This window comes from Amia ocellicauda, chromosome 9 (genome assembly GCF_036373705.1).
Source record: "Amia ocellicauda isolate fAmiCal2 chromosome 9, fAmiCal2.hap1, whole genome shotgun sequence".
NCBI classification, from domain to species: Eukaryota; Metazoa; Chordata; class Actinopteri; order Amiiformes; family Amiidae; genus Amia; species Amia ocellicauda.
Genome location: NC_089858.1, coordinates 43,383,329 through 43,407,923, shown reverse-complemented (window position 1 = coordinate 43,407,923; position 24,595 = coordinate 43,383,329). Strand labels below are relative to the sequence as shown.

At 38.0% G+C, this 24,595-nt stretch overlaps 1 protein-coding gene across 1 annotated transcript in view; it reads right to left on the bottom strand.

The window, feature by feature from the left end:
* Nucleotides 1–4,911: 4,911 nt before the first annotated feature.
* Nucleotides 4,912–24,595, bottom strand: part of sfrp1b (secreted frizzled-related protein 1b) — a 41,595-nt gene continuing 21,911 nt past the window's right edge. Inside the window, exon 3 of the mRNA XM_066714558.1 lies at nt 4,912–6,931. Within this exon, the coding sequence (XP_066570655.1) occupies nt 6,606–6,931 (326 nt within the window). The 3' untranslated portion in view covers nt 4,912–6,605. The remainder of the gene's footprint in view (nt 6,932–24,595) is intronic.

Genomic DNA, 24,595 nt, shown 5'->3' with positions numbered 1-24,595 from the left:
GCGCCCAGATACATCCATGTAGCAATTGGAGTAGCCAGATGCCTGCTCCACTGATTTTCATCAGAAGCAACACATAACATGCTCTACTGCACACAACCCCTAGAGACACACCAAGAGCTAGAATTGCCCAACAGGTTCCAACTGCTGGACACCGAGTTGGACAATGACAGCTCAGAGGGTGATGGGAGGGCAGTTGAGCACCAGAGCACCATGGTGCCCACTCCCCCCCAGAACAGGGAGGTAGTTATAGTAATAGATTAAATTCTTAGAGGCGTAGATCACACAGTACGTTCTAGTGATAACTAGACCCGCTTGGTATCTTGCCTGCCTGGTGCTCAGGTTGCAGATCTCCCTAAACTAGTAAACGGGCTACTGGCCAAAGCCGGGGGGAATCCACTGGTCATGGTCCACACTGGAACCAATGACATAGGAAAATATAGGACAGAGGTTCTGCAAGACAAATTTAAAGAGTTAGGAACAAAACTAAAGAGCAGAACCTCCACGGGGTAGTTTTCTCTGAAATACCTCCGGTACCACATGCATGGCCAAGGAGACAGGCTGAGATTAGACAGTTTAACACATGGTTGAAAGCTTGGTGTAGGGAAGAGGGTTTTAGGTTTATGGAGCATTGGTCTTTCTTCTGGGATAGATGGGACCTTTACAAACTACATCTAAGTAGAAGGGGGCTAATGCATTGGGAGAGCGTATGTGCAGAGTAATTGAGAATCTTTTAAACTAGGGACCAGGGGGGCAGGGAGCTCTGACAATGGGAGATGTTCCACTAAGGAAAGAAAACAAAGGGAAACTGCTTGTAGGAAAGTCCTGAAATGTTTGTACCTCAATGCCAGGAGTATAAGGATCAAGATGTTAGACCTAGAAGCCACAGTGCTGGCATGTGACTATGATGTTCTATGAGTAACAGGAACATGGCTTACAGAAAATGATGGGGATGAATACAAGTTGAAAGGATACACACAGTTTAGGAGAGACAGGCAAAATCGAAGAGGGGGTGGGGTAGCATTATATGTGAAAAATGACATTGAGACAGACGAACTCAAATGAGATCCCAGTAACAGAACAGAATCTTTGTGGGTCAAACTTTTGAATAAAAGATCCGGAGGATTAGTGGTAGGAGTGTATTACAGGCCACCCAACTCAGATATTCAGCAAGATGTTGCATTCTACAATGTAATCAGGTCTGCATATAGCAAGGATGTGGCTGTTATAATGGGGGATTTCAATTTCCCAAACATAGACTGGGAAAGCCCAGTTGGGACTACAGAAACAGAAATAGAAATTGTTGAGATGGTAAATGACTGCTTTCTAACTCAATTTGTCAGAGAACCAACCAGGGAGAGTGCATGCATTGACTTGATATTTTCAAATGACCAAGACAGAGTCAGAGGGACACTAGTTAGAGAACCAATGGCAAACTGTGATCACAATATGGTTAGCTTTGAGACATTCTTTCAAAAAACAAGGACCAAGTCTAAACAATGGTCTACAATTTTAGAAAAGCAAGCCTTGAAGGTATGAGGCGGCACTTAGAAGAGGTAGACTGGAGCACACTGGATACAGATTCAGTTGAAAATGGATGGTTATATTTTAAGAATATACTACTTGAGGCTCAGGAGAAATTTGTACCAAAACTTAGCAAATTGAGGACCAAAATGGTTTAATAGAGGTATGAAAAAAAAAAAATCAAGAGAAAGAAAATGTTGTATAGTGCATACAAAAGGGATGGAGATGAAACAAAATACATAGAATATGTTGAGGTGCAAAGAGACCTCAGGAAAAGCAAAGAGGGAAATAGAAAGAAACATAGCTCTTGGAGCTAAAACTAATGCAAAGAGCTTTTTTCAATATTACAACAGCAAGAGCTCAAAAAAAGAGGAAGTGAAACAGCTAAAGGGCAAAAATGAAAGTATCTTGGAAAATGAACAAGATGTGGCAAATGTTCTAAATAAGTATTTCACAGAGGTTTTTACAAAGGAAAAACAGATAACATGCCACAGACCATTGTTTTACATTATTTGTCATTTGTCAGACGCTCTTATCCAGGGCTACTTACATTTCTACCCATTTATACAGGTGGGTATTTTACTAGAGCAATCTGAGTGAAGTACCTTGCTCAAGGGTACAACAGCACTGCCTCACCTGGGATTTGAACCCACAACCCACAGGGTAACAATCAGTCCAGTCAAACCTAAGAGAGATTAGGATAAATGAGGAGGAGGTACTAAAGGGACTAGCAGAATTAAAAACAAACAAATCACCTGGGCCAGATGGTATATTTCCAACAGTAACTTAAAGAAATGAGGGAAATTATTTTTAGACTGTGAAAGACCTGAGGTCTTGTCAAATTTAAATACAATAAATGACATATCAGCTCTATATATATTTCTTTGAATGGAATATGTAAAATGATGTTGTATAGTTCTGTCTGTCTGTCTGTCTCTCTCCCCCTGCAAACAACTCTTCCCTCTCCCTGCACAGCAACTTTTCTCTTTGTCTGGTTCCACGTTCAAAACACGTCGAACCACTCTCTCCCCCACAGTCCTTTGCCCATCCCAGAATGCTTTGCGGAGGAAGCGGTGACGTCACCCCTTGCTAACCCTACACTCCGAAGGAAGAAGAGGAAGTAGAGAAGCGACGGCTGAGCCAATCCACATGCACATCTGGGACACTGCCCTCTGCTGATTGGACATTATTCACCTTTTGTTTACTACTGTATAAAATGTAAAACCCGGAAGATATCTTCTTCCGGGCCAGCCCGATTAAAAGACTTCTTTACCATTTGCAATACAATTCCTGCGCTGCTGTTTTCGTCAATTTAAGAGGGTTTCTTCAGAAGCTGTAGGCATTCAGGGTAATGTAAGTAGATGGATTATGAACTGGTTGATGTGTAAGAAACAGAAGGTGTCGATTAGAGGAGTTGCCTCTAACTGGAGTGAGGTTGCCAGTGGAGTTCCACAGGGATCAGTACTAGGGCCCTTGCTTTTTCTAATCTATATTAATGATCTGGACTCTGGGATAGTTAGCAAACTTGTCAAATTTGCAGATGATACTAAAATAGGTGGCTCAGCACATACAATCTTGGCAGCACAGGCTATTCAAAGGGACTTAGATAATATTAATTTTGGGCTGACACCTGGCAAATGAAATTCAATGTGGATAAGTGCAAGGTAATCCATGCAGGTAACAAAAATGTCCACTATAATTACAGTATGGGAGAAATAGAACTAGATGAAGTAATGCATGAGAAAGATCTAGGAGTCTATGTGGACTCGTCACTTTCTCCATCCAAACAATGTAGGGAAGCAATAAAAAAGGCAAACAGAATGTTAGGGTATATTGTCAAAAGTGTAGAATTTAAAACAAGGGAAGTAATGTTAAAACTGTACAATGCACTAGTTATACCTCATCTGGAATACTGTGTACAGTTCTGGGCACCACACTAGAGGAAGTTCAGAGAAGAGCAACCAGACTTATTCCAGGTCTGAAGGGAAACTCCTACTCAGAGAGACTGAGGGAACTGAACCTTTTCACCCTGGAACAGAGGAGACTACGTGGGGACTTGATCCAAGTCTTCAAAATTTCTTCACACAGAGAGTAGTCACAATCTGGAACAAACTCCCCAGTGATGTGTTAGAAACTGAAAGTTTGGGAACATTTAAAAATAGACTGGATAGGATCCTTGGATCACTCAGTTATTAATGGACTCTCGTTTGTAAACTTTCTTATGTTCTAATCTTCTTATTAAAACTAGGTTGTAGGACTTGAGGACTGTATATTTTACCTATGCAACTATGAACCTGTTGCTCCTATGAACCTTGCTCTCTCTCTCTCTCTCTCTCTCTCTCTCTCTCTCTCTCTCTCTCTATATATATATATATATATATATATATATATATATATATATATATATATAATGTATTATAACACTCACTGCTCCCATTGCCACCATGTTTGCCACCCAAGATTGCCAGCAGAGGTCGCTCACACCACGCTTACTGCAGACTCTTCTCTGATCAATGCATCCTATCATTGAATAATCATCACAGTCTAATTGATTAATTATCTGTCTACTGCTCCCTGCTCATGAGTTTTGGTATTTAAACTCCTCTGTTCCTCTCATCTGGGCGAAGTCTTGTTTTGCCTTCCAAGCAACAAGTCCGAGCATTCTGATATATCCTGATATCTAATATATAACCTGCGTTTTCGACCTAAGCCTGACCTTCGTTTCTTGTTTCCGGTCAGCCTTGTTCTACCGATTGATTAACCCTCTGCTTGTGACCGCGACTGTGCCTTGCTTGTACTGTCCTTTGGATACCGTTATTGGATTCTCACATCAGTTGGCACCCCCGGAGCCCCTGGACCTGACGTGTGTATATATATATATATATATGTAAACAGCATTACAGAGAGTAATATATATAAATATATATATATATATATATATATATGACTTATATAGAAGTTCTTATACAAAATCCACTGTCTTATACTGGGAATGTGTATAAATAAATGTAAAGTGGTGTCCCCCTGTGACCTTGTTGGCTATAATCATGCATTTCATGGATGATAACAACCCATTGGAACCCATGTAGTGATTTGATCCTATTTGATTGCACCCTGTTAAAGCCCAGATTACAGTCAAACAGACTGAACCTCCTCATATATTTATGCCCATAGAAAAGCTCTTGATATTCTGCTGAAGTTCTGCAACCCACACAATCACTTCTTGTCACTTGCAATGGTAATCTGCAATCTGTTTTGCCACCTTATATCTCAGCATCTTTGTAAGGGCAACACTGTGCTCTGATTTTCAACTTATTCAATGCTTCCATTCAAACCAATTGGAGATTAAACCAATCTTATTTGTATGAAGACACATTGTACAATGATGGATCTGTGGCATGGAGTTTATTATTAAACAAATATTCTCTCCTCCGGAAAATGAAGGGTGTGCTTACTAGAAACTGTTTTTTTTTCTTTTTTTCTTCACTTTTGCCTACTAAATGCAAAGATGTTCACTAAAGACAGCCAATAATGTTTTATGTACAAGAATACAACAATTTTCAAGATAAAAAATCAGTTGTACAGGAACAGCAGGAACTAAATATATATGGTCCGAAAGTCTGGAAATATATTTCAACAATCATGTGTGAAAGTCTTCTTATGTTGCGGATAAAATGGTTTAACAGTGTTTCACAGTATTGCCAAGCGATTTAAAACATTTTTTTTTAATGAAATGAAATAAAAATAAAGGAAGAATAAACTTGGGACAGACCCAGTCAAAGTTGCACTTTGTTCCACAGATACTGCAAATATTTCATCCACACTGATTTTCTATTATGACTATTTTGTGAGTCTGAGTCTACTTTAAGTGAGTCCAGCACTTAGAGAAAGAAACATTGAAAAATATATTGCTAGCGTTGATTATAGAGTGATTATGTTTCTATCTCTTACTCTATCATGGCTTTTTAAGATAAATCTACATAGACAAACCACCAAGTGTGACATACCTTTGCTGTACAGAAAGTATCTGACAAGCAGTACCTTTATTTGCATTCAGTCTTGGCTTAGCTAAGTGGCATGTATGTAGACGTTTGTGTGCTTTCAGTGCTGGTATGTGTATGTTCCTCCAAGACTGGGTCAACGGTAATTGTGCCTTTGAACAATTTTGACATTATTCCTTAAAGAGAAAAATTAAAGACTTTCATTCAGTTTAATTAAAAAAACTCTCAAATCCTAAACTGTTCATGGGTTGGGAGTGGGGGGTTTGAGAAGAAGGAAAAAAAGTTCACTCAGCCTATGAGACATATTAGAATACAATGATATGAAGTTCATATTCTCGGAGTAAAATAATTCCTTATAAAAAACGTGAAAGAAACACCAGAATATGTCTCCTCTAACTACATTATTTCATTCAAACTTCTGTTTGGACAGGAAAGTTCAAAATTTGTGTTTTAAGTTTTGGACCTGTTCCATAGTTTTTATACGCATTTCTTTCCCATTTATTTTTAAAGAGGTAATTATTTGAAAATGTGGTATGGTATGTTGCTGTTTGCATGAATTGAACTCCCTCTAGAAGGTCAGTAAAGTAGTATAAGGCCAGATTTCAATGATATTTGGAGCTTGTGTAATGTGAAGGCTAATTGATGCATCTGCCTCAAGTAAAAGGGTCATGCCCAGCCACACTGTTGAATGAATGATTTCTCTCAAGCCATATTCATATCCCCTTACCCTGACTGTCCGTTTGGCAGCAACCTGGGTACATTTCAAAATGCACATGGGAAATTAATCATTAATACAAAAAAAAAGAATCATATCACAAAGATGATCTACAACAATGGGATGCAATAACACATATATATATATATATATATATATATATATATATATATATATATATATATATATATATATATATTAAGATTCAACATATGATATGACAATCCACTACAAGAGTAAAATCTGTATAGATATATTTATATATAAAACAAAACAATCCATTTCAATGACAAAAAAAAACATGTTAAAAAAAATGTTTGGGGTTTTGTGCAAGTTCTTATGGTCTCAAGATGCAGTAGCAGGGCCAATCATTTGAAGACAGTCTCGAAAGCTGGGCAATTGTGGCTTTTCATTTTCTTAATGGCCTTTTTGAATTCCTTGCTGGATTTGTCCCACTTATGGATGCCAGTGAGCAGGTACTGCTTGTCTACTTTGCGCCCCATGATCAGGTAGGGGTGGCCCAGGTTGTCAAGCTGTTGGCAAGGGCAGTCGGCACCATTCTTCAAGTACAACACCAGCTTCTTCAGGTCCTTCTTCTTCAGGTTTCCCAGCTTGAGGGACTTCTTCTTCTTCTGCAGGATCACTTTGCGGTCTGAGTTCTCCCTCTTCACCTCCTTGATTCTTGTCTTGATGACTGAAATGGGAGGGACACAGTTTGTTAGAAATTAGGAGTCATACATGTTGGTCATCTTAGGCTGCACAGGACCACAGTAGCTTTCATATCAGTTATAAGAGGAATCAAATTGTTGTGTGATATGTTTAGAAATAATACATTAAACAAACAGGATTAAAATTAAATCAACAAATCTTGTCAATATTCATTGTATTGCTTCAACCTGCCCTTCATAAGACATCACAGAATCTCTTACTATAATGGAGAACAGTTGTCTATTTAAATCAATACCCAATTGTAATATTGCAGGAGTGTAGAAGTGAACGACGTTAAAAGATCACAGCCACTGGCGCTGGTCATGGTGAATAAAATTAAAGAGTGAAAGTGAAGGGTAAGAGTTTCATTTCAGAACTGCCAGGGCCTGAATTGGCTGTTACTTGGGTGTCTCAGAAATGCCATTAGTTTAAAAAAAAAAAAAAAACTGTGTCTGACAGTGAAAAAGCAGGGCTCTCGACTGTGACGAGAAAACAAACAGTATCAGTGGCAAGGTCCAGACACACAGTTTTAAGCAGGCTGCAGATTAGATTAGGAAGACAGAGAGGGATATCCAATATCAGCCTCTCTCTTGCTGAATTCAGGGGTCAGTCTTCATGCAACAAGGCCCTGTTGAAACAGCTGACAGGGCTGACAGAGAGGGGAACAACTGGGGGAGTTATGTGGACAAGATCCTTCCCATTGGAAAATCAATCTGTCCTTTTTTGCACCCCCGCAACTCATGCAGGAACGCTCCAAATTACTCTGTCTGTACTCTCTGCCTATAGAGGTAATTTAACCCTTAGGTTTCATAGTCTTAAAATATCCACTCTATTATCCAATTTGAATAAGGGAGACCCACCAAACTTTGTTTAAATGCCCCCCTTTTAAATCATTTGACAACACACGGCAGGTTGAGCACCAAGAAGAACGAACAGCAATAACTTATGTTTATATGTCACTTTTCATATCGGTGTAGCAGGTTAACCAATCGTTTTATGTGGAGCTCTCAAGTGTAATTTCCATCCTGTGATTTTATATGCACTGTCTGTTCACATTTGGATTTTGAGTAGTGTGTATTCAAAGCTACAAATTACAATGTGGGTCTACATTATAATTGCAGTACTAGCTGCATTATTCTGATCGGTAGTGACAGCAAGAATTTCCCGGGGGGGTTGAATAAATTAATCTCTTCACAGTGATCACTACCAAGTTAGTGACAAAGAATGCCAAGTAGAAAGTGCTTTCCCAAGCTCCTAGACACCAAAACACATAAATAAAATCCTGTTTGGTTTTTTCAGGTGTGAAGAGTCAATAAGGTGAGATCAAAGGGATCTTTTCTGATCATCTGCTCCATAGAGTTTTAATTTGTGGGAGTGGATTTCAAACAGATAATTCCACATTTAGAGAGCCATGATTCACAGTTTCATCCAAAGATGGATCTTAAATGAAATCATCAGTTCTCAAGTAACAATGGCAAGCCTTGTCTATGCGTATTTTAATTTTATTTGCAAATGGGAACCCTCAGTTATCAGCTGTAACTACACTTCAGTCAGTATGTATACAGACATGCTCAAATTTGTTGGTACCCTTACAGCTCATTGAAATAATGCTTCATTCCTCCTGAAAAGTGATTAAATTAAAAGCTATTGCATCATGTATACTTTTTGGTATGTCGTAGAATAATGCAAAGAAGCTGTGAAAAGAGATGAATTATTTCTCATTCTACAAAGATATTCTAAAATGGCCTGGACACATTTGTTAGTACAAATTAGAAAAGATAATAAATAATTGGATTATAGTGATATTCCAAACCATTTAGTTTCTTTAATTAGTATCACATAATCATGTAATCATGTAATCAGTCATTCAGCCTTTTTAAATGGAGGAAAGTAGTCACTGTGCCATTTGGTATCATTGTTTGCACCACACTGAATATGGACCAGAGAAAGCAAAGGAGAGACTTGTCTGAGGAGATCAGAAAGAAAATAATAGACAAGCATGGTAAAGGTAAAGGCTACAAGACCATCTCCAAGCAGCTTGATGTTCCTGTGATAACAGTTGCAAATATTATTAAGAAGTTCAAGGTCCATGGAACTGTAGCCAACCTCCCTGGGCGTGGACAAGAGGACAATCGACCCAGATTGAACAGAAGGATAATGCGAATGGCAGAAAAAGAAACAAGGATAACTGCCAAAGAGATACAAGCTGAACTCCAAGGTGAAGGTATGTCAGTTTCTGATCGTACCATCCGTCGCTTTTTGAGCGAAAGTGGCCTCCATGGAAGAATACCTAGGAGGACTCCACTTTTGAAAGAAAAACATAAAAAAGCCAGACTGGAATTTACTAAAATGCATATTGACAAGCCACAATCCTTCTGGGAGAATGTCCTTTGGACAGATGAGTCAAAACTGGAGCTTTTTGGCAAGTCACATCAGAAAAAATTAAGCTTTCAAAGAAAAAAACACCATACCTACAGTGAAACATGGAGGAGGCTCGGTTATGTTTTGGGGCTGCTTTGCCTTGCACAGGGTGCCTTGAATCTGTGCAGTGCACAATTAAATCTCAAGACTATCTATCAAGGCATTCTGGAGCGAAACGTACTGCTCAGTGTCAGAAAGCTCTGTCTCAGTCACAGGTCATGGGTCCTCCAACAGGATAATGACCCAAAACACACAGATAAAAGCACCCAAGAGTTAATAAGAACAAAACATTGAACTGTTCTGAAGTGGCCTTCTATGAGTCCTGATCTGAATCCTACCGAACATCTATGGAAAGAGCTGAAATGTGCAGTCTGGAGAAGGCACCCATCAAACCTGAGACAGCTGGAGCAGTTTGCTCAGGAAGAGTGGGCCAAACTACCTGTTAACAGGTGCAGAAGTCTCATTGAGAGCTACAGAAAATGTCTGATTGCAGTGATTGCCTCTAAAGGTTGTGCAACAAAATATTAGGTTGAGGGTTCCATCATTTTTATCAATGCCATTTTAATTTGCTTTATTATTTACAATATTATGTTGAAAAACAAAATCAAAATCAAAATCTGATTTGTATTAAATTTGGAACAAGCAATGGTGGATACCAATTACTTTTGTCAGTTTCAAGTTATGTCAGAGGAAATTGTGCATTCTTTGTTTTTTGTGGAGGGGTACCAACACATTTGAGCATGTCTGTATATTTATGTTAGGACTTCACAACAAGGCAGTGAAAAAAAATGGAATACAAGGAATGAGAATAAAAGTGAGGGAAAAAAGTATTTGATCCCCTGCTGATTTTGTACGTTTGCCCACTGACAAAGAAATTATCAGTCTATAATTTTAATGGCAGGTGTATTTTAACAGTGAGAGACAGAATAACAACAACAAAATCCAGAAAAACGCATTTCAATGTTAATGAGGGAAATAAGTATTTGACCCCTTCGACTTAGTAATTGGTGGCAAAACCCTTGTTGGCAATCACAGAGGTCAGATGTTTCTTTTAGATGGCCACCAGGTTTGCACACATCTCAGGAGGGATTTTGTCCCACTCCTCTTTGCAGATCCTCTCCAAGTCATTAAGGTTTCGAGGCTGATGTTTGGCAACTCGAACCTTCAGCTCCCTCCACAGATTTTCTATGGGATTAAGGTCTGGAGACTGGCTAGGCCACTCCAGGACCTTAATGTGCTTCTTCTTGAGCCACTCCTTTGTTGCCTTGGCTGTGTGCTGGAATACTCATCCACGACCCATTGTCAGTGCCCTGGCTGAGGGAAGGAGGTTCTCACCCAAGATTTGACGGTACATGGCCCCGTCCATCGTCCCTTTGATGCGGTGCAGTTGTCCTGTCCCCCAAAGAATAATGTTTCCACCTCCATGTTTGACGGTGGGAATGTTGTTCTTGGGGTCATTCCTCCTCCTCCAAACACGGCGAGTTGAGTTGATGCCAAAGAGCTCGATTTTGGTCTCATCTGACCACAACACTTTCACCCAGTTCTCCTCTGAATCATTCAGATGTTCACTGGCAAACTTCAGACAGGCCTGTACATGTGCTTTCTTGAGCAGGGGGACCTTGCGGGCGCTGCAGGATTTCAGTCCTTCACGGCGTAGTGTGTTACCAATTGTTTTCTTGGTGACTATGGTCCCAGCTGCTTTGAGATCATTAACAAGATCCTCCCGTGTAGTTCTGGGCTGATTCTTCACCGTTCTCGTGATCATTGAAACTCCACGAGGTGAGATCTTGCATGGAGCCCCAGACCGAGGGAGACTGACAGTTATTTTGTGTTTCTTCCATTTGCGAATAATCGCACCAACTGTTGTCACCTTCTCACCAAGCTGCTTGGCGATGGTCTTGTAGCCCATTCCAGCCTTGTGTAGGTGTACAATCTTGTCCCTGACATCCTTGGACAGCTCTTTGGTCTTGGCCATGGTGGAGAGTTTGGAATCTGATTGATTGATTGCTTCTGTGGACAGGTGTCTTTTATACAGGTAACGAACTGAGATTAGAAGCACTCCCTTTAAGAGAGTGCTCCTAATATCAGCTCGTTACCTGTATAAAAGACACGTGGGAGCCAGAAATCTTGCTGATTGATAAGGGATCAAATACTTATTTCCCTCATTAACATGCAAATCAATTTATAACTTTTTTGAAATGCGTTTGTCTGGATTTTTTTGTTGTTATTCTGTCTCTCACTGTTAAAATACACCTACCATTAAAATTATAGACTGATCATTTCTTTGTCAGTGGGCAAACGTACAAAATCAGCAGGGGATCAAATACTTTTTTCCCTCACTGTAACTCAATAGTCATTCTCAAATCATTCATTGCATGCTTGTGTTCTGCACTTTCTTCAAATGAGGCCAATGCCATAATATTTTTCCCGATTCAAGTTCAAAATGTAAAGAATGGAAAAAAATACCCTTTTTGTTTATTGTCATGATTCGTTATTCTAATCAGAGGAAGACATTACGGAGCAGTCAGTGCAACAGAGAGGTTGGCCACTTAAAAGGAATTTGGCCCAATTAAACATGCAGACTACAAAGCGCTGGAAACAGACTTTAGAAATCCGACTTAGTGCAGGTAATCCTTATTAAGCTGGATCTGTGTAAGATGCCTGGTCTTATATGGGACCACCTCATGAGAAAACACTTCCCATGCCCTGCTGAACCCTCTGTAACCCCTGTGGTATAAAACCATACCTCCGCTAATATATAATAATTCCAAACCCCCACAGAACAGGGAGAGAAGTGAACAGCAGACTCTATCAATGTGCATATCAAGAAGCTGTATAAACAGCATGATCATTACACTGCACCTTGTGCTGGGGACAATAAAAGGCCACTCTAAAATGTGCAGTTTTGCCACACAACACAATGCCACAGATGACTCACGTTTTGAAGAATCATGCAATTGGCAGGCTGAAGTAGGAATGTCCACCAGAACTGTTGCCAGAGAATTTAATGTTAATTTCTTTAGCATAAGCAGCCTTCTAAATCGTTTTAGAGAATTTGGCAGTACATCCAACCAGCCTCACAAACACAGACCACGTGTAGCCACACCAGCCTAGGACTCCACATCCGGCTTCTTCAACTGCGGGATTGTCTGAAACCAGCCCCCCGGACAGCTGACGAAACTGTGGGTTTGCACAACTGAAGAATTTCTGCACAAACTGTCAGAAAGCATCTCAGGGAAGCTCATCTGCATCGCGTCTTCCTCACCAGGGTCTTGACCAGAGTGAAGAGCAAATATAGATTGACAGACAGGAAGGACATCCTATCATTGCATTCGGACAGAATGCAATGATTGGTCGAAGTTTTTTTAGTCCTGTCCCTTCCACAGAAGATATATATATATATATATATATATATTTTAACATTTAGACCACTTCAATTATTGATTGCTATCAGGATGTGAAGAGACTTTCAACCAGTATAACAAAAAATGTTTCTGGAAAAGATTGCACACCCTACCTTTAACTACTCCGTTGGAGTAGCCACACACTCTTCACAACCACAAACAAAGAGACGGTACTCTTTGAAGGTTTGGACTCCATAATCTAGGGTTTCCATTCTGTTTTGAAGACTTACTGCCTCTTTCTGTAGACCACAACATTTTACATTTGCTATGTCAGAATTGAGTGAGCTTGTGAATGGGTGCCCTGTAACATAAGGGGAGAGTCATGACTCTCATGTACATCCACTTGCAGGCCCCCTTTCCCTATTCTCTTCACCTTGTTCACACTTGTTAATTAAGTAGGCTGTTATGCAGGCCGAAACTAACTGATTTTTTTTCTAGTTATTAGAAGCACACATGGCATGGACATGGAGTTTTATCCCTTGATTTCATCTCTCTCCAAATAGACTCTCTGTGGAGGATTAGCAGTAAATTAAATACAAATAATTAACATGTCATACAGAGGAGGGACAAAAGAAAAACCTGAAACCACTTGTTTGTTAAAAGTCACTTTCCATAACCTGATCTTTCTTTGCCCTGTGGTTTTCTTTAATTTCCTTCATCTTCTATGTTTTTTTAAAATACAATTATTTCACAGTGACAGTGCACATGACTGAAAGCAACAATTTTATTATGTTCGTAGTGTGAAAATAAATGTAATGTAAAAAAATCTTCCTTTAACCATTTGGGATTGAATTTGAAGAGGAATGGTGGTTACCAATATCCAACAGCAGGACTTAAAGTACCAGCCTGGGGCTTTTCATTTTCACATCTGGTTGATGTCCTAGTGTTGATCATTTCAATATCTGCATTTTATTAGACTTTTTCTAAGCAAGTAATGGTAATATACAGGAGGGTCACTCTCTCTAGGACAGGAGAGAACAGGGCTTTAAAATTTGTTGTTTTGTTTTTCTGCATAAACTTCCTGGACCACTTACACCTGTGTCAAATGGACTGGTTCTTGTTAGATAATCTGGAAGCAGACAGAAAGACAAACTAACCTAAATTTAAAATGAATGGTCTCTCATGTGAGAGTGACAGATTCTCCAAAAAAAGCTATGATTTATTTTCAACCAACTATGCTTACCTGTGGGTGAACCAGTGTTCATCAACTAAAGGTTATTAATTTTAGTTAACGATGACGAGAAGCTGACTACAATTATCCAGGATGACGATGATGATGAATATACGTTTTTTGCATTTTTATTTGTGTAAATAAGACTAGACAAAATCTGAGTTTTATACGTGAAGTGATTTTTTTGGCGTAGCTGTCTAGCATGGTCGATTGAACTCGTTAGTTCCTAAATTGCGAGGACCCGTGATTTCAGTACTTGGAAGGAAGAATTCTGCAGTCTGGCAGTACTTACAATGAGAAAACAAAGAAAATGTCTAGTAAGATATTAACTGCAGGAAAAGAAACCTAATGTGGTTACACTATAATTAATTTGAAGTTATCTGAAAAGTGAAATAAATCTAATTCCAATCAATTCAAAAGATGTGTGTTTATTTATTTCTTAGACAAACATGTGAATGCTTTGTAGGTCAAATAATTTTTTTGAATGTAAGTTAGTCCGTGATTTTTATACATTCTTATAGTAATAGTTACGATTCTGTTGTATTGATTTGTTCATTGCTTAAATAGTTTTTGCAAGTAATACGTTACCATAAAATTATAGTTGTAACTAAATTAACTTAATTTTATATTCCAAAGACTAAAAATAAATTAAATGCATGCAGGTTTTAAGTCAACATGACGAAATTAAATAGCATGACGAAAATGTGTTTAAAATTGTAATGCACTAATGTAATTTTAGTTTACTAAAACTAACTAAGGTTTTAGTAATTTGTTTAGACATTAAAATAAAGAACAGTGCATGAATAAAATGTGACTATATCTCATAAACATTTTACTATGAGACTATGTCTAAGGTTTTAAGTCCATTCCCTTTTGTCTTTTTATTCAACTATCAATCAGATGAAAAATACAGAATAAACCAATTGTTTCACATACATATCTGCCTCCCAGGGCCGGTTCTAGACATTTGGAGGCCCCCCTCTTGATTGGTGGACTGGTGTGGCCAATGTGGGTCAGGGCTCCCCGCCCAGGATTCAAGGCATGTACCACCAGCACTCTGCACCTACCACAGGAGGATTAACAATGTACTACTTTTACCGAGGGGTTACATCACTTTGTAACGGGCTCATTATGACACATTTGTACTACACTTGCGTATAGGGATGTTACGGTTATGGAGACCCCGCCAAGCCCAAGGCCCTAGGCAATTGCCTACCTATAGGTAGCGTCAGCTGCCTCCTTTAGATTTTAGTACAATTGACTGTGATCAAGTATCAAAGCCTGTTAAAATAATGAGTTTGTAATGCAGAAAGAATCGGAGAAATGTATCATTGAGTCCCTAATCCAATACATGCTAAGAGTTGTAAAATTAGCCAGTACTGGAATTCATTCTCTGTTCTTGTAACAATGACGAAACTATATGATTGACTAAATTAAGTTCTTAAAGAAACTACTAGTTCCATTCATAGGCAATCATATTTTAACCTCCTAAAAAATATTGCAGCAAAACTAATGAGCAATGTTCCATAACCACTAAAGAGCCTCAAGTTGAGACAATGCGTCTTTCTAGTGAAATTCCCTTTTTGTTTAAATCTGTAACTGAAGTAGACCTACTACTTCTATGAATACCAAATACATACAATAAGCACATGCAAAACTAGCAGCTAGACAGTGTTTTACAGACATAAGAATATCAGAAGTGACATCTATTATAAATATTTGGTTAGTAGTGCATGCTGTGCCGCACTGGTTCACCCTTTCAAATGTGGTTAATAATTACTCCTTTGATCGCTTTGCTAGACATAAACTAATAATGTGATACTACACAGTCCAGATGTCTGTAACTGGCCAGCATCATTTGTTCCAATATTAGGGTGACCTGAATCAAGATATTAAATCACTATGCTGATCTACCTAATAGATGTTAGGTTTATTTATGTATTTGGATTACAGTAAAGGCAATTTACAAAGATTACCATAAAGAAATAATATAAATGTTTCCTTTGCTGTGTAAACTGTTTTACAACATACAGAAAGCTATACACTGTGTGTACCTATGACCTTGAAAGTATCTGTAAGTCAATGTTCATGGGCATTACACAGATCTCTTGTTGGTACCATATATATATGGTCACATTTTATTTTAAGACTCTAAACATTTGAATGTACCTTTGTTCATTTGAAGATAACAGATACATTTTTATAATAGCTGATAATAGCTACATATTGGAGTTTTGGAATTTAATGGTTAGATGATACAGTGTTCATGGTCGGTTTATAAAAGTAATACGTTCTTTATTATCTAGTGGTGTAAAGCTTTGTAGTATGCAAGTATCTATCCATTTCACCCTTAATATAAAGGAAAGACCAAATATCATATACCCAATTTGAAGGCTGTTCCTATTATTACTGGATCCTTTGGGTAATGTTTTACTAATCTGTTTTGTTATTAATCATGCAGGGCAGTATTTTTCTTGCCTCTGGTATTGTCATTACATTTGTTTTGTGCAAGATCGCTGGTATAAAGATTAAGGATTATCTTGTTCCCCGGAAAGACTTTCAAGAATATGCACACACACACAAACACACAAGCACATGCGCGCACACACATACACACACACACACACACATGCTAAAAAAACTGCAAAAAAACAGTTCTACACTTACAAGCATTTTATTCAACAAGCACTCAGAGGCACAGGGAATATGTGTCTGGAAAAAGAGTTTAATAAGGATGTTCTGTGGAGCTTACAGACTTCTAAACGTCAGAGGGAGGCTTAGAAACAGACAAGCCTTAAAACACCACAGGTTCCAGAAGCAGTGACACAGTCGATTAATTTACCATCCCATTAGCACTCCATCAGGGGAAGTGCACAGTGGGGAATTGCCTCTATAATCATCAGATGTCATTTATCTACCTCTAGCTCCACTTGTTTCCAGCTTGACAACAGCCTATTTCTATAATTATTAATTTATTTCAACAAACCACAAAGCCATCTGTTAGAAGATGATTTGTTTCCCTGAAATGCATCTTAGCCCTGGTGTATTATACTGACCCCACTAAAAAAGGACAGAAATCCAAATCCAGTCTACATGAATGGCTCAAACTCTACATATGTTTTTCATATTTATATATATAATGTGTAATATAGTGAAATGTGTTTATGTTTGTGGGGATTCATGTTATACTTATGATTTTGGACAATGTAACCTATCTTTAAATGATCCTGACCACACTAACCCAGATATGTTTATGAATAGCCTGCTTTTATTAACATGACTGCTAAAGCAGAGAATCTTGCATTCATATTTTAAGAATTGTTTTATAGTTCCAATGCATCAAGATTCACAATTATCCACCTTACCTCACCAATGTCATGTAAAGTAAAGAAAGAAACCCAAAACAGAAAATGTTTCCATCAAAACCGTACAGCATAAATTACTTAGCGTCTGAACAAACAAAACTAAACAACAACAAAAAAACGAACTAACTAATAATTTGAATAATTTATACAAAAATGATGGTATAATGGAAATAGTTTGCAAGTCCAAAAAAAAAAAAGTCTATATCAGCAGGAGAGAAAGAAGTTGAGGTCTGTTTTTACTGTTTAATATAAACTTCAGTTTGCAGATGTTGATTTCAAATGTAAAGCAACTTGGTTTTTCCATTTGAGAAAAGCAGAGTTGAAGTGGGATGTTTCTCGATGATTTGCTTGGTCCCTTGACTCTAGTGGAATGTACTGACCAGTCTGACATCACCTCCCAAAGCATTTGTCAGAGTACAAGCTGCCAAACCTAGACTGCATAACTTACATGCTGCTAAACTCATTCCTTCTGCCTCGTGCCAACTCCAACTATTGGACAATGAACAATTAAATCAATCAAGCCTCTAATTCTTGTTACAACAACAACACTAAAGCACAATGACACAGACACTGTACTTCCTTCACAAAAGAGAAAAAAAAATCTATATTACTATATCTCGAATATGGATTAAATAAATGTTCCTCTTTAATGTACCTCCAGTACCTCAATACTTTGCATTGCCATTGCATACTAATCGCTTTACAGTACAGAGAAAACTGATTTGAAGGTTTGCCAAAGCCAAAATATATAGTAATTTATCTCAATTGGTTGGGCATGTAATAGTATCTCAAAACTAGTGTAAGATTCCTGCACAGAATGAAAATGTAATTGTGAGAATTTCAACTATTGGATGTCATTTATTGTGAAACTGTTACGCCACTTTGTGTTTTTATTAGGCCCTTTAAATACCATGCATTTTACTATTTGTTGTCATGTTTTCATACCAATATGATCACATCACAATTTGATGTTCTAAGATCTCACACTACTTTATATACACTGATCCACCATATCATTATGACCACTGACAGGTGAAGTGAATAACACTGATAATCTCGTTATCATTGCACCTGTCATTGGGTGAGATATATTAGGCATCAAGTGAACATTTTTTCCTCAAAGTTGATGTGTTAGAAGCAGGAAAAATGGGCAAGCGTAAGGATCTGAGCAACTTTGACAAGGGCCAAATTGTGATGGCTGCAGCTCTTGTGGGGTGTTCCCAGTCTGCAGTGATCAGAAGTGGTCCAAGGAAGGAAAAGCGGTGAACCACTGACAGGGTCATGGGCAGCCAAGGCTCATTGATACACGTAGGGCGCGAAGGCTGGCCCGTGTGGTCCGATCCAAAAGACGAGCTACTATAGCTCAAATTGCTGAAAAAGTTAATGGTGGTTCTGATAGAAAGGTGTCAGAACACACAGTGCATCGCAGTTTGTTGCGTATGGGGCTGTGTAGCTGCAGACCAGTCAGGGTGCCCATGCTGACCTCTGTCCACTGCCGAAAGCACCTACAATGGGCACATGAGCATCAGAATGGGACCATCTATACCTACAGAAATAACATCCCTACATCAGGAATTTAACCCAAAATGCCCGGATCGCAAAGGTGTTCCATAACCACTACACCAGCGAAGACAAAAGCTTTATTATGAAACCTATTTTAAGTAGCCTATAGATGCATTCAACTGTCCTGATTAGTTGTGATTGAATTATTGGAGTTAGTCTCAAATAAATGTATAAACATATATTTGTATGTGTTCTATGGGTGTACAATAAGTAAATGCATTGTTACAAATGCTCATGTGGAGAACGTACGATGCGTGTGAATTGTCGCCAGGACGAATCATCGGGAACCAATTGTTGCTGGGCAAATTGACGGGGACAAGAACTCATTTACTCATGAAATGACTTCCGGTTATACTGAAATGAATTGCGGATATATTGAAATTGTCTCTCACACACACATATGAAATGCTCACACACACAATATTTCTCACATGCACTTTAAAAGTTTCATACGTATGTGTGTGAGTATTCAATTTCATATATGTGTGTGTGAGTGTTTCATATGTGCATGAAAAGTTAAAATTATTTCCTAAATGGCCCCTCATACTTTAGAATCCAAGCGTTTATGTCTGATTCCCCAATACATTTCCTGTCATTGGACATTGAGAATATAATTGTATCTCCATGTCTCTCTAATGTTCAGTTCTAGCCAGTTACTTATGTCAATCTGCTGGACTTAAAATGAAAAATGCAATTTACTAAAGACTGACAGTGCGTTCTTGTTACACTTGAACATTAGATCATGTTGTGCCTAAAGTTACAAATGCACCAATTAAGGGGAAATCACAGTTGGGGGTGTTATAATGGCTGGCTGGATGGCTGTATTCTTTTTTCTCACCCTGGGCATTAACATTTCAATGAGAAACAAAAAACTTATTTTGGATAGCACTGTCCTTGCCCTAGACTGCATACATAGATAAAAATGGAGCTAGGGAAATAACTGGCAATTAGTCTTATTCTATTAATGGGATACAATTAAAACAATATCTTAGCTTGGCAAAACAATAGTTCTATTGTCAGTCTTGTTTTTGTGGTAGAAGCTAACCAATCAAAGACTTGGTTGAAGTTAAACATCTGCTACACATGGGCTTTGTATCAACGCAAGTGGTCAGGCATTTAGGGTCAGACATTTGGAAGTACTTACCTACTTGCAAAGGTATCAAACCTCATTGACAATATACACCATCATTCGTGTTGTTGTTGCTGTTGTTGGTTTCTTGGTTTGTTTCTTAATTTGTTGTTTTATTAATATGTATAATTTTACATGTAAATAATGACATTTAAACACTGGTGGTCAACCCTGTTTCTACAGACCCACAATCCTCCTTTAATTTTATTTTTTAAGTTTTATTTCCCTTAATCATCAATCACTGAATACCTTGAATATGTGGTAATTGTGACTAATTAAACTCAATAATGGAGTCAGTTAAGCAGTGATAAAACAAAAAAACAGGAGGCGATGTGGCTCTCCCAGAGACTGATCAGTCCTAGTATGAATCTTCATTGCAACTTACAGTTTTAATATATATTAAAAATGTTTTAACTGACACCATATTTAAAATTGGTAATGTTTTAGATTAGTCTTAATATCTAAAAATAGGAATAGACTCCACAAAATAATTGGGAAATGACCCATTTGATCTAGAAAGCTGATCTGATTGATCTGGTAAGAAAGTGCGTGTATTGTAAGGAAAGGAAGGGAAAATATAGATAGGCACAGAAATAAATCAAATAAACATTCAAGACTTTGAAATCAGACTCTTTGCTTTTAAAGCTCGACACAATGCCTAGTTATCACATCGTGGACAAACAGAGATGTCTCCAACTTCCATCACCCATTGAGCTCCTTCTTCTACAGCCACCTTTGCATATTGATACAAAGACAGATTGTGAAAATGGAAAGTTGTCATTCTGAGTTATTCCAATCAGTAAGGGTCTGGGGTGTGGGGGTCTACAGACAGCTGAGAAGGGTTTTTCTTATTTCTACCAGGGTTTCTCCATTCGCAGACACCTGCTTATTGTCAAATTCAATGTAACATTTACTAAGCTTTTGAAGGAATTTTAGAGACTTTCTGGAAACTCACATTTTCATGTACAGAAATGTAAACCCATACACCTGCCAAACAAATTTGTTTTGAAGCCAGTGTGTTTGGAATATAAGAGAGCTAATCCTCAAAATGTATTATAGGGACCTTTTTGTTATTTTTTTTCCTTTAAAAGGTGACACCCTTGCCAAATGGCCAGGTCCCAACCCTGTCCAAAATAACAACTTCTTGATAAGATACTTACAAGAGGGAGAAGCTGTGAAAACACTAGGAGGAGGAGGAGGAGGAGGGACGGGGCAGTCTTACCAGGCAAACTTTCTCCTGGCTGTTTATTTGTTTAAGCAAACCTCTCTAGTAACTTTAAGGGGGTAGGGGGGTTGGGGGGCAAGGAGAGAGAATAGAGAAGGTGAAAGTGTGAGATGAAGAAAAGACAGTCCTGATGTTACCAGAGCACTTGGGTCCCTGGAAAAAGCTTGAGGTCAACAATATTTCTTGTTGACAAACTCAATTAAGACAATTAAGCAATTAAGACAAACTCTGAGGCAAGTATAATTTAGATCAGTGCATGACAAGTAAATAAACAATGTAGTGTTCTTTGCTTTCCGAAATGAATAGCGACCATTGATGTTATTTCGGTAGCTTTGTGCAATATCCGCTCGTAGATCGTCATCTGATGAGTGCTGAACAGCATTTGTGGAATTTCTGAACTCCACAAGAAAATGGCTTTGTAGCTGCAGCTCTCTACATAATTCAACCTGACTCTGGACAATTTGTCGTTTCTTGTTTTTACCTTGAGTGGGGCAGCTCTCTCATGGGAGATTTAAATTTTGGGCTTGGTTCTGCTTTCATGTGGGGACCAGTTCACTGTCCAAAGGGTATATAATAGGAAATATGGCTCGGAGCCTTTGTCCACACACTAGTCAATAGGTGGTGGTGGTGGGGTGAGGTGGGGGTTCCCTTCACTCTCCCCTTGCCTTCAAAAGGGGACACAGAAGTGGGAGTAGCCATGTAAAAACAACAACAAGAACATAAACTTAGCTGTCAACACTTACCATCTCCCCCTCTTTTACTGGAAATGCTAATTTCCCAGACTTTGAAGCTTACAGATACATCTGCCAAATATGAAACTTTCACAATCCCTTTGTTTGGTTGTTTTTCTCGTGTGGCGATCCTTTGTTTTCATTCACTTTTGTTTTTTGCCCCCCACGCATCCCATCTGCCTCCCACTTACCCATACAGACCACACTTCCAGAATTGGGGAAAGTTTAGTACTCATCTTTGCTTCAGGCCATTTTCATGGCTGGTCATGTACAACACTCAAAAGAGTCAGTATGTTTTTTAGTATTTTTTATAAGGCTAGTTATGTCTGTCAAAACAAACTGTATTTTTCTTTAATCGGTAGACGTTATACTTAATATTGTATATATATTTTAATTAATGCAGAATATACACCAATTGCCAAGAACATCATACACTATTTATTTATGTTTTGTGCTTTAAGCTCTGGCTTCACATAAAACAATTAATGACAATACTGCAAATTAAAAACTCTGGAAGAACAACAGTGACTTAAAACAAAAGTCAACCTGTAATAGTGGTATATAATAAATTAATAAATACATACATAAATAAATGAACAAATTCCAAATCAAACAAAAATCTAACTCCAGGGACTACTAAAGTGGAGTCTACAATTAGCAATATGTAACATTCAAATCAGTCCTTAAATGTACTTAGAAATACATTTTTGGAATGCATTTTGAATAGTCATGAAGTGACAAGGTAGTATTTGGGGATCAATTTGCTACATAAAAACCAAATCAAGTCAGATAAGGTATATAATCCTCTTTAAATTGCAACTAAATTGCTGTTTTTAATGCATTACAAGATCTCAGACACCTCTCCTGAATGGACAGGGATAGCCCTCCAGTCTATTAACGTACATCCTAATCCTGTAGCTTAGAATCCAATTCCTCACCATAGCAAATATACTTGTTATTTGAAAATAAGTTTGAGTTTTTTCCAGGAAATAAAACAGCAGCTATTTCAGGACATGTGAAACCCTTGTCTAGTTTAAATATAGGTAAGAAATTAAACAAACAAACAAACAAACAAACAAAACAAGCTCTGGGCATTTCTTGAAAGATTGGCTTGTGTAACAGCGAAAGAGAAATGTGGGCTCTAAAATTAATAAAAACAACCTTTGTTTCAGCCCACCTTCATAGGAACTTAAGGGCAATCTCCAGGAGCCATTTAATGTAAAAAGAAAATTAAAAAAGGCTCCAATGGACAATAACAATTACTGGATAGCCTTAGAAAAATGCATTATTTTCCAACTGCAAATCTGTACAAGATGTGTTGCCTCACAGGTTCCAGAAGTTAATTGCATGCATAGCTCATCTTTGGCTTTAGAATGATTTCAGCTGAGGAAGCCCAAACACTGTAGGAATTATGGGCACTGAAATGGATTATGTAGGATGGGGGCTGCTCTTGTAACTGGGTTCAGCATTCATATGGCATGAAGGTTACTGTAGCAAGCAACCCTGGCTTTTCCTTTTCAGATAATGGTTTTACAAAAGGCACAAAGCCATTACCAGGAAAGCTGCTTTTGACTATGAAATGGCTGTTTGTGAATTAGTTTTGATTAACAGCTTGTTGAAGCAAATGGAATTATTTTGTGACGAAACTTGAATTTGATCAAAGTGATGCTTTTAAATCTTGGTAAAAGACAGTTTGCATATATATATATATATATATATATATAGTTGAGAAATACCTCAATTTTTAGTGTGGTGTCATTAATAGTGTATTTTGTATTTAGACGTTAGTAAATACCGCTAAAGATAAATGTATCTATTTTTCACCAAAACACTATAGTAAGCCATTGTAGTTTTGTCTTTCCAGGGAGAGTTTCTAGAAAGGGGCAAGGGATGTTCTCCATGAACACTTTATTCAGAATCAGACGGCTGCAAGGGCTCGAAGACTGGCTGAATAACACTGACTAATTTTGCTCTCTGTGGAGTATGTGAACAGCTTTGTAAACCTCTCTCTCTCTCTCTCTCTCTCTCTCTTTGTAAATCATACAGTTTTATTTCTGTGCACAGCTGAACCATTTGAAAAATTGCATGACAAGCCTCTGTCAACTTTGTAAACATAGGCAAGATTAGTTTGACTTGGAAAATGAAGCTTAGACAGGTGTTAACACTTTTCACACACAGTGTGTGCAAGTTACTGGTGAAACCTTCAAGCGTTTTCCGTTTTTTTTTTAAATATAATTATATCACATGGTTTTCACATGACGTTCCTATTCGGCTCTGCAAACCACTGTAATTAAGTACTTAGAAGTGAAATGAGGCCCCCATTTATTTTTGCATTGGTAATGTAACCTTTGGTCACATGAGAAAATACTGAGTATTAAGTTAATTGCCCTGTTGCTTTGAATTTGAATTTATTGGAGCCCCAACCAGATTATTATTATTATTATTATTATTAAAAGTACATTTTGCATGATGAAAGTTTAATTAATTAAAATTCCAGATGCTGTATGGAGGTACAATAATGGAGGGAACTAATTGGCCAAATTGCTTTCACTGGTCCTTGCTTTGCTGAAAACTCATTGTAAAGACCATAAAACCAGGTTTTCTATACATTTAGCATATAAGCTTTTGGTTCAGTCAGGTA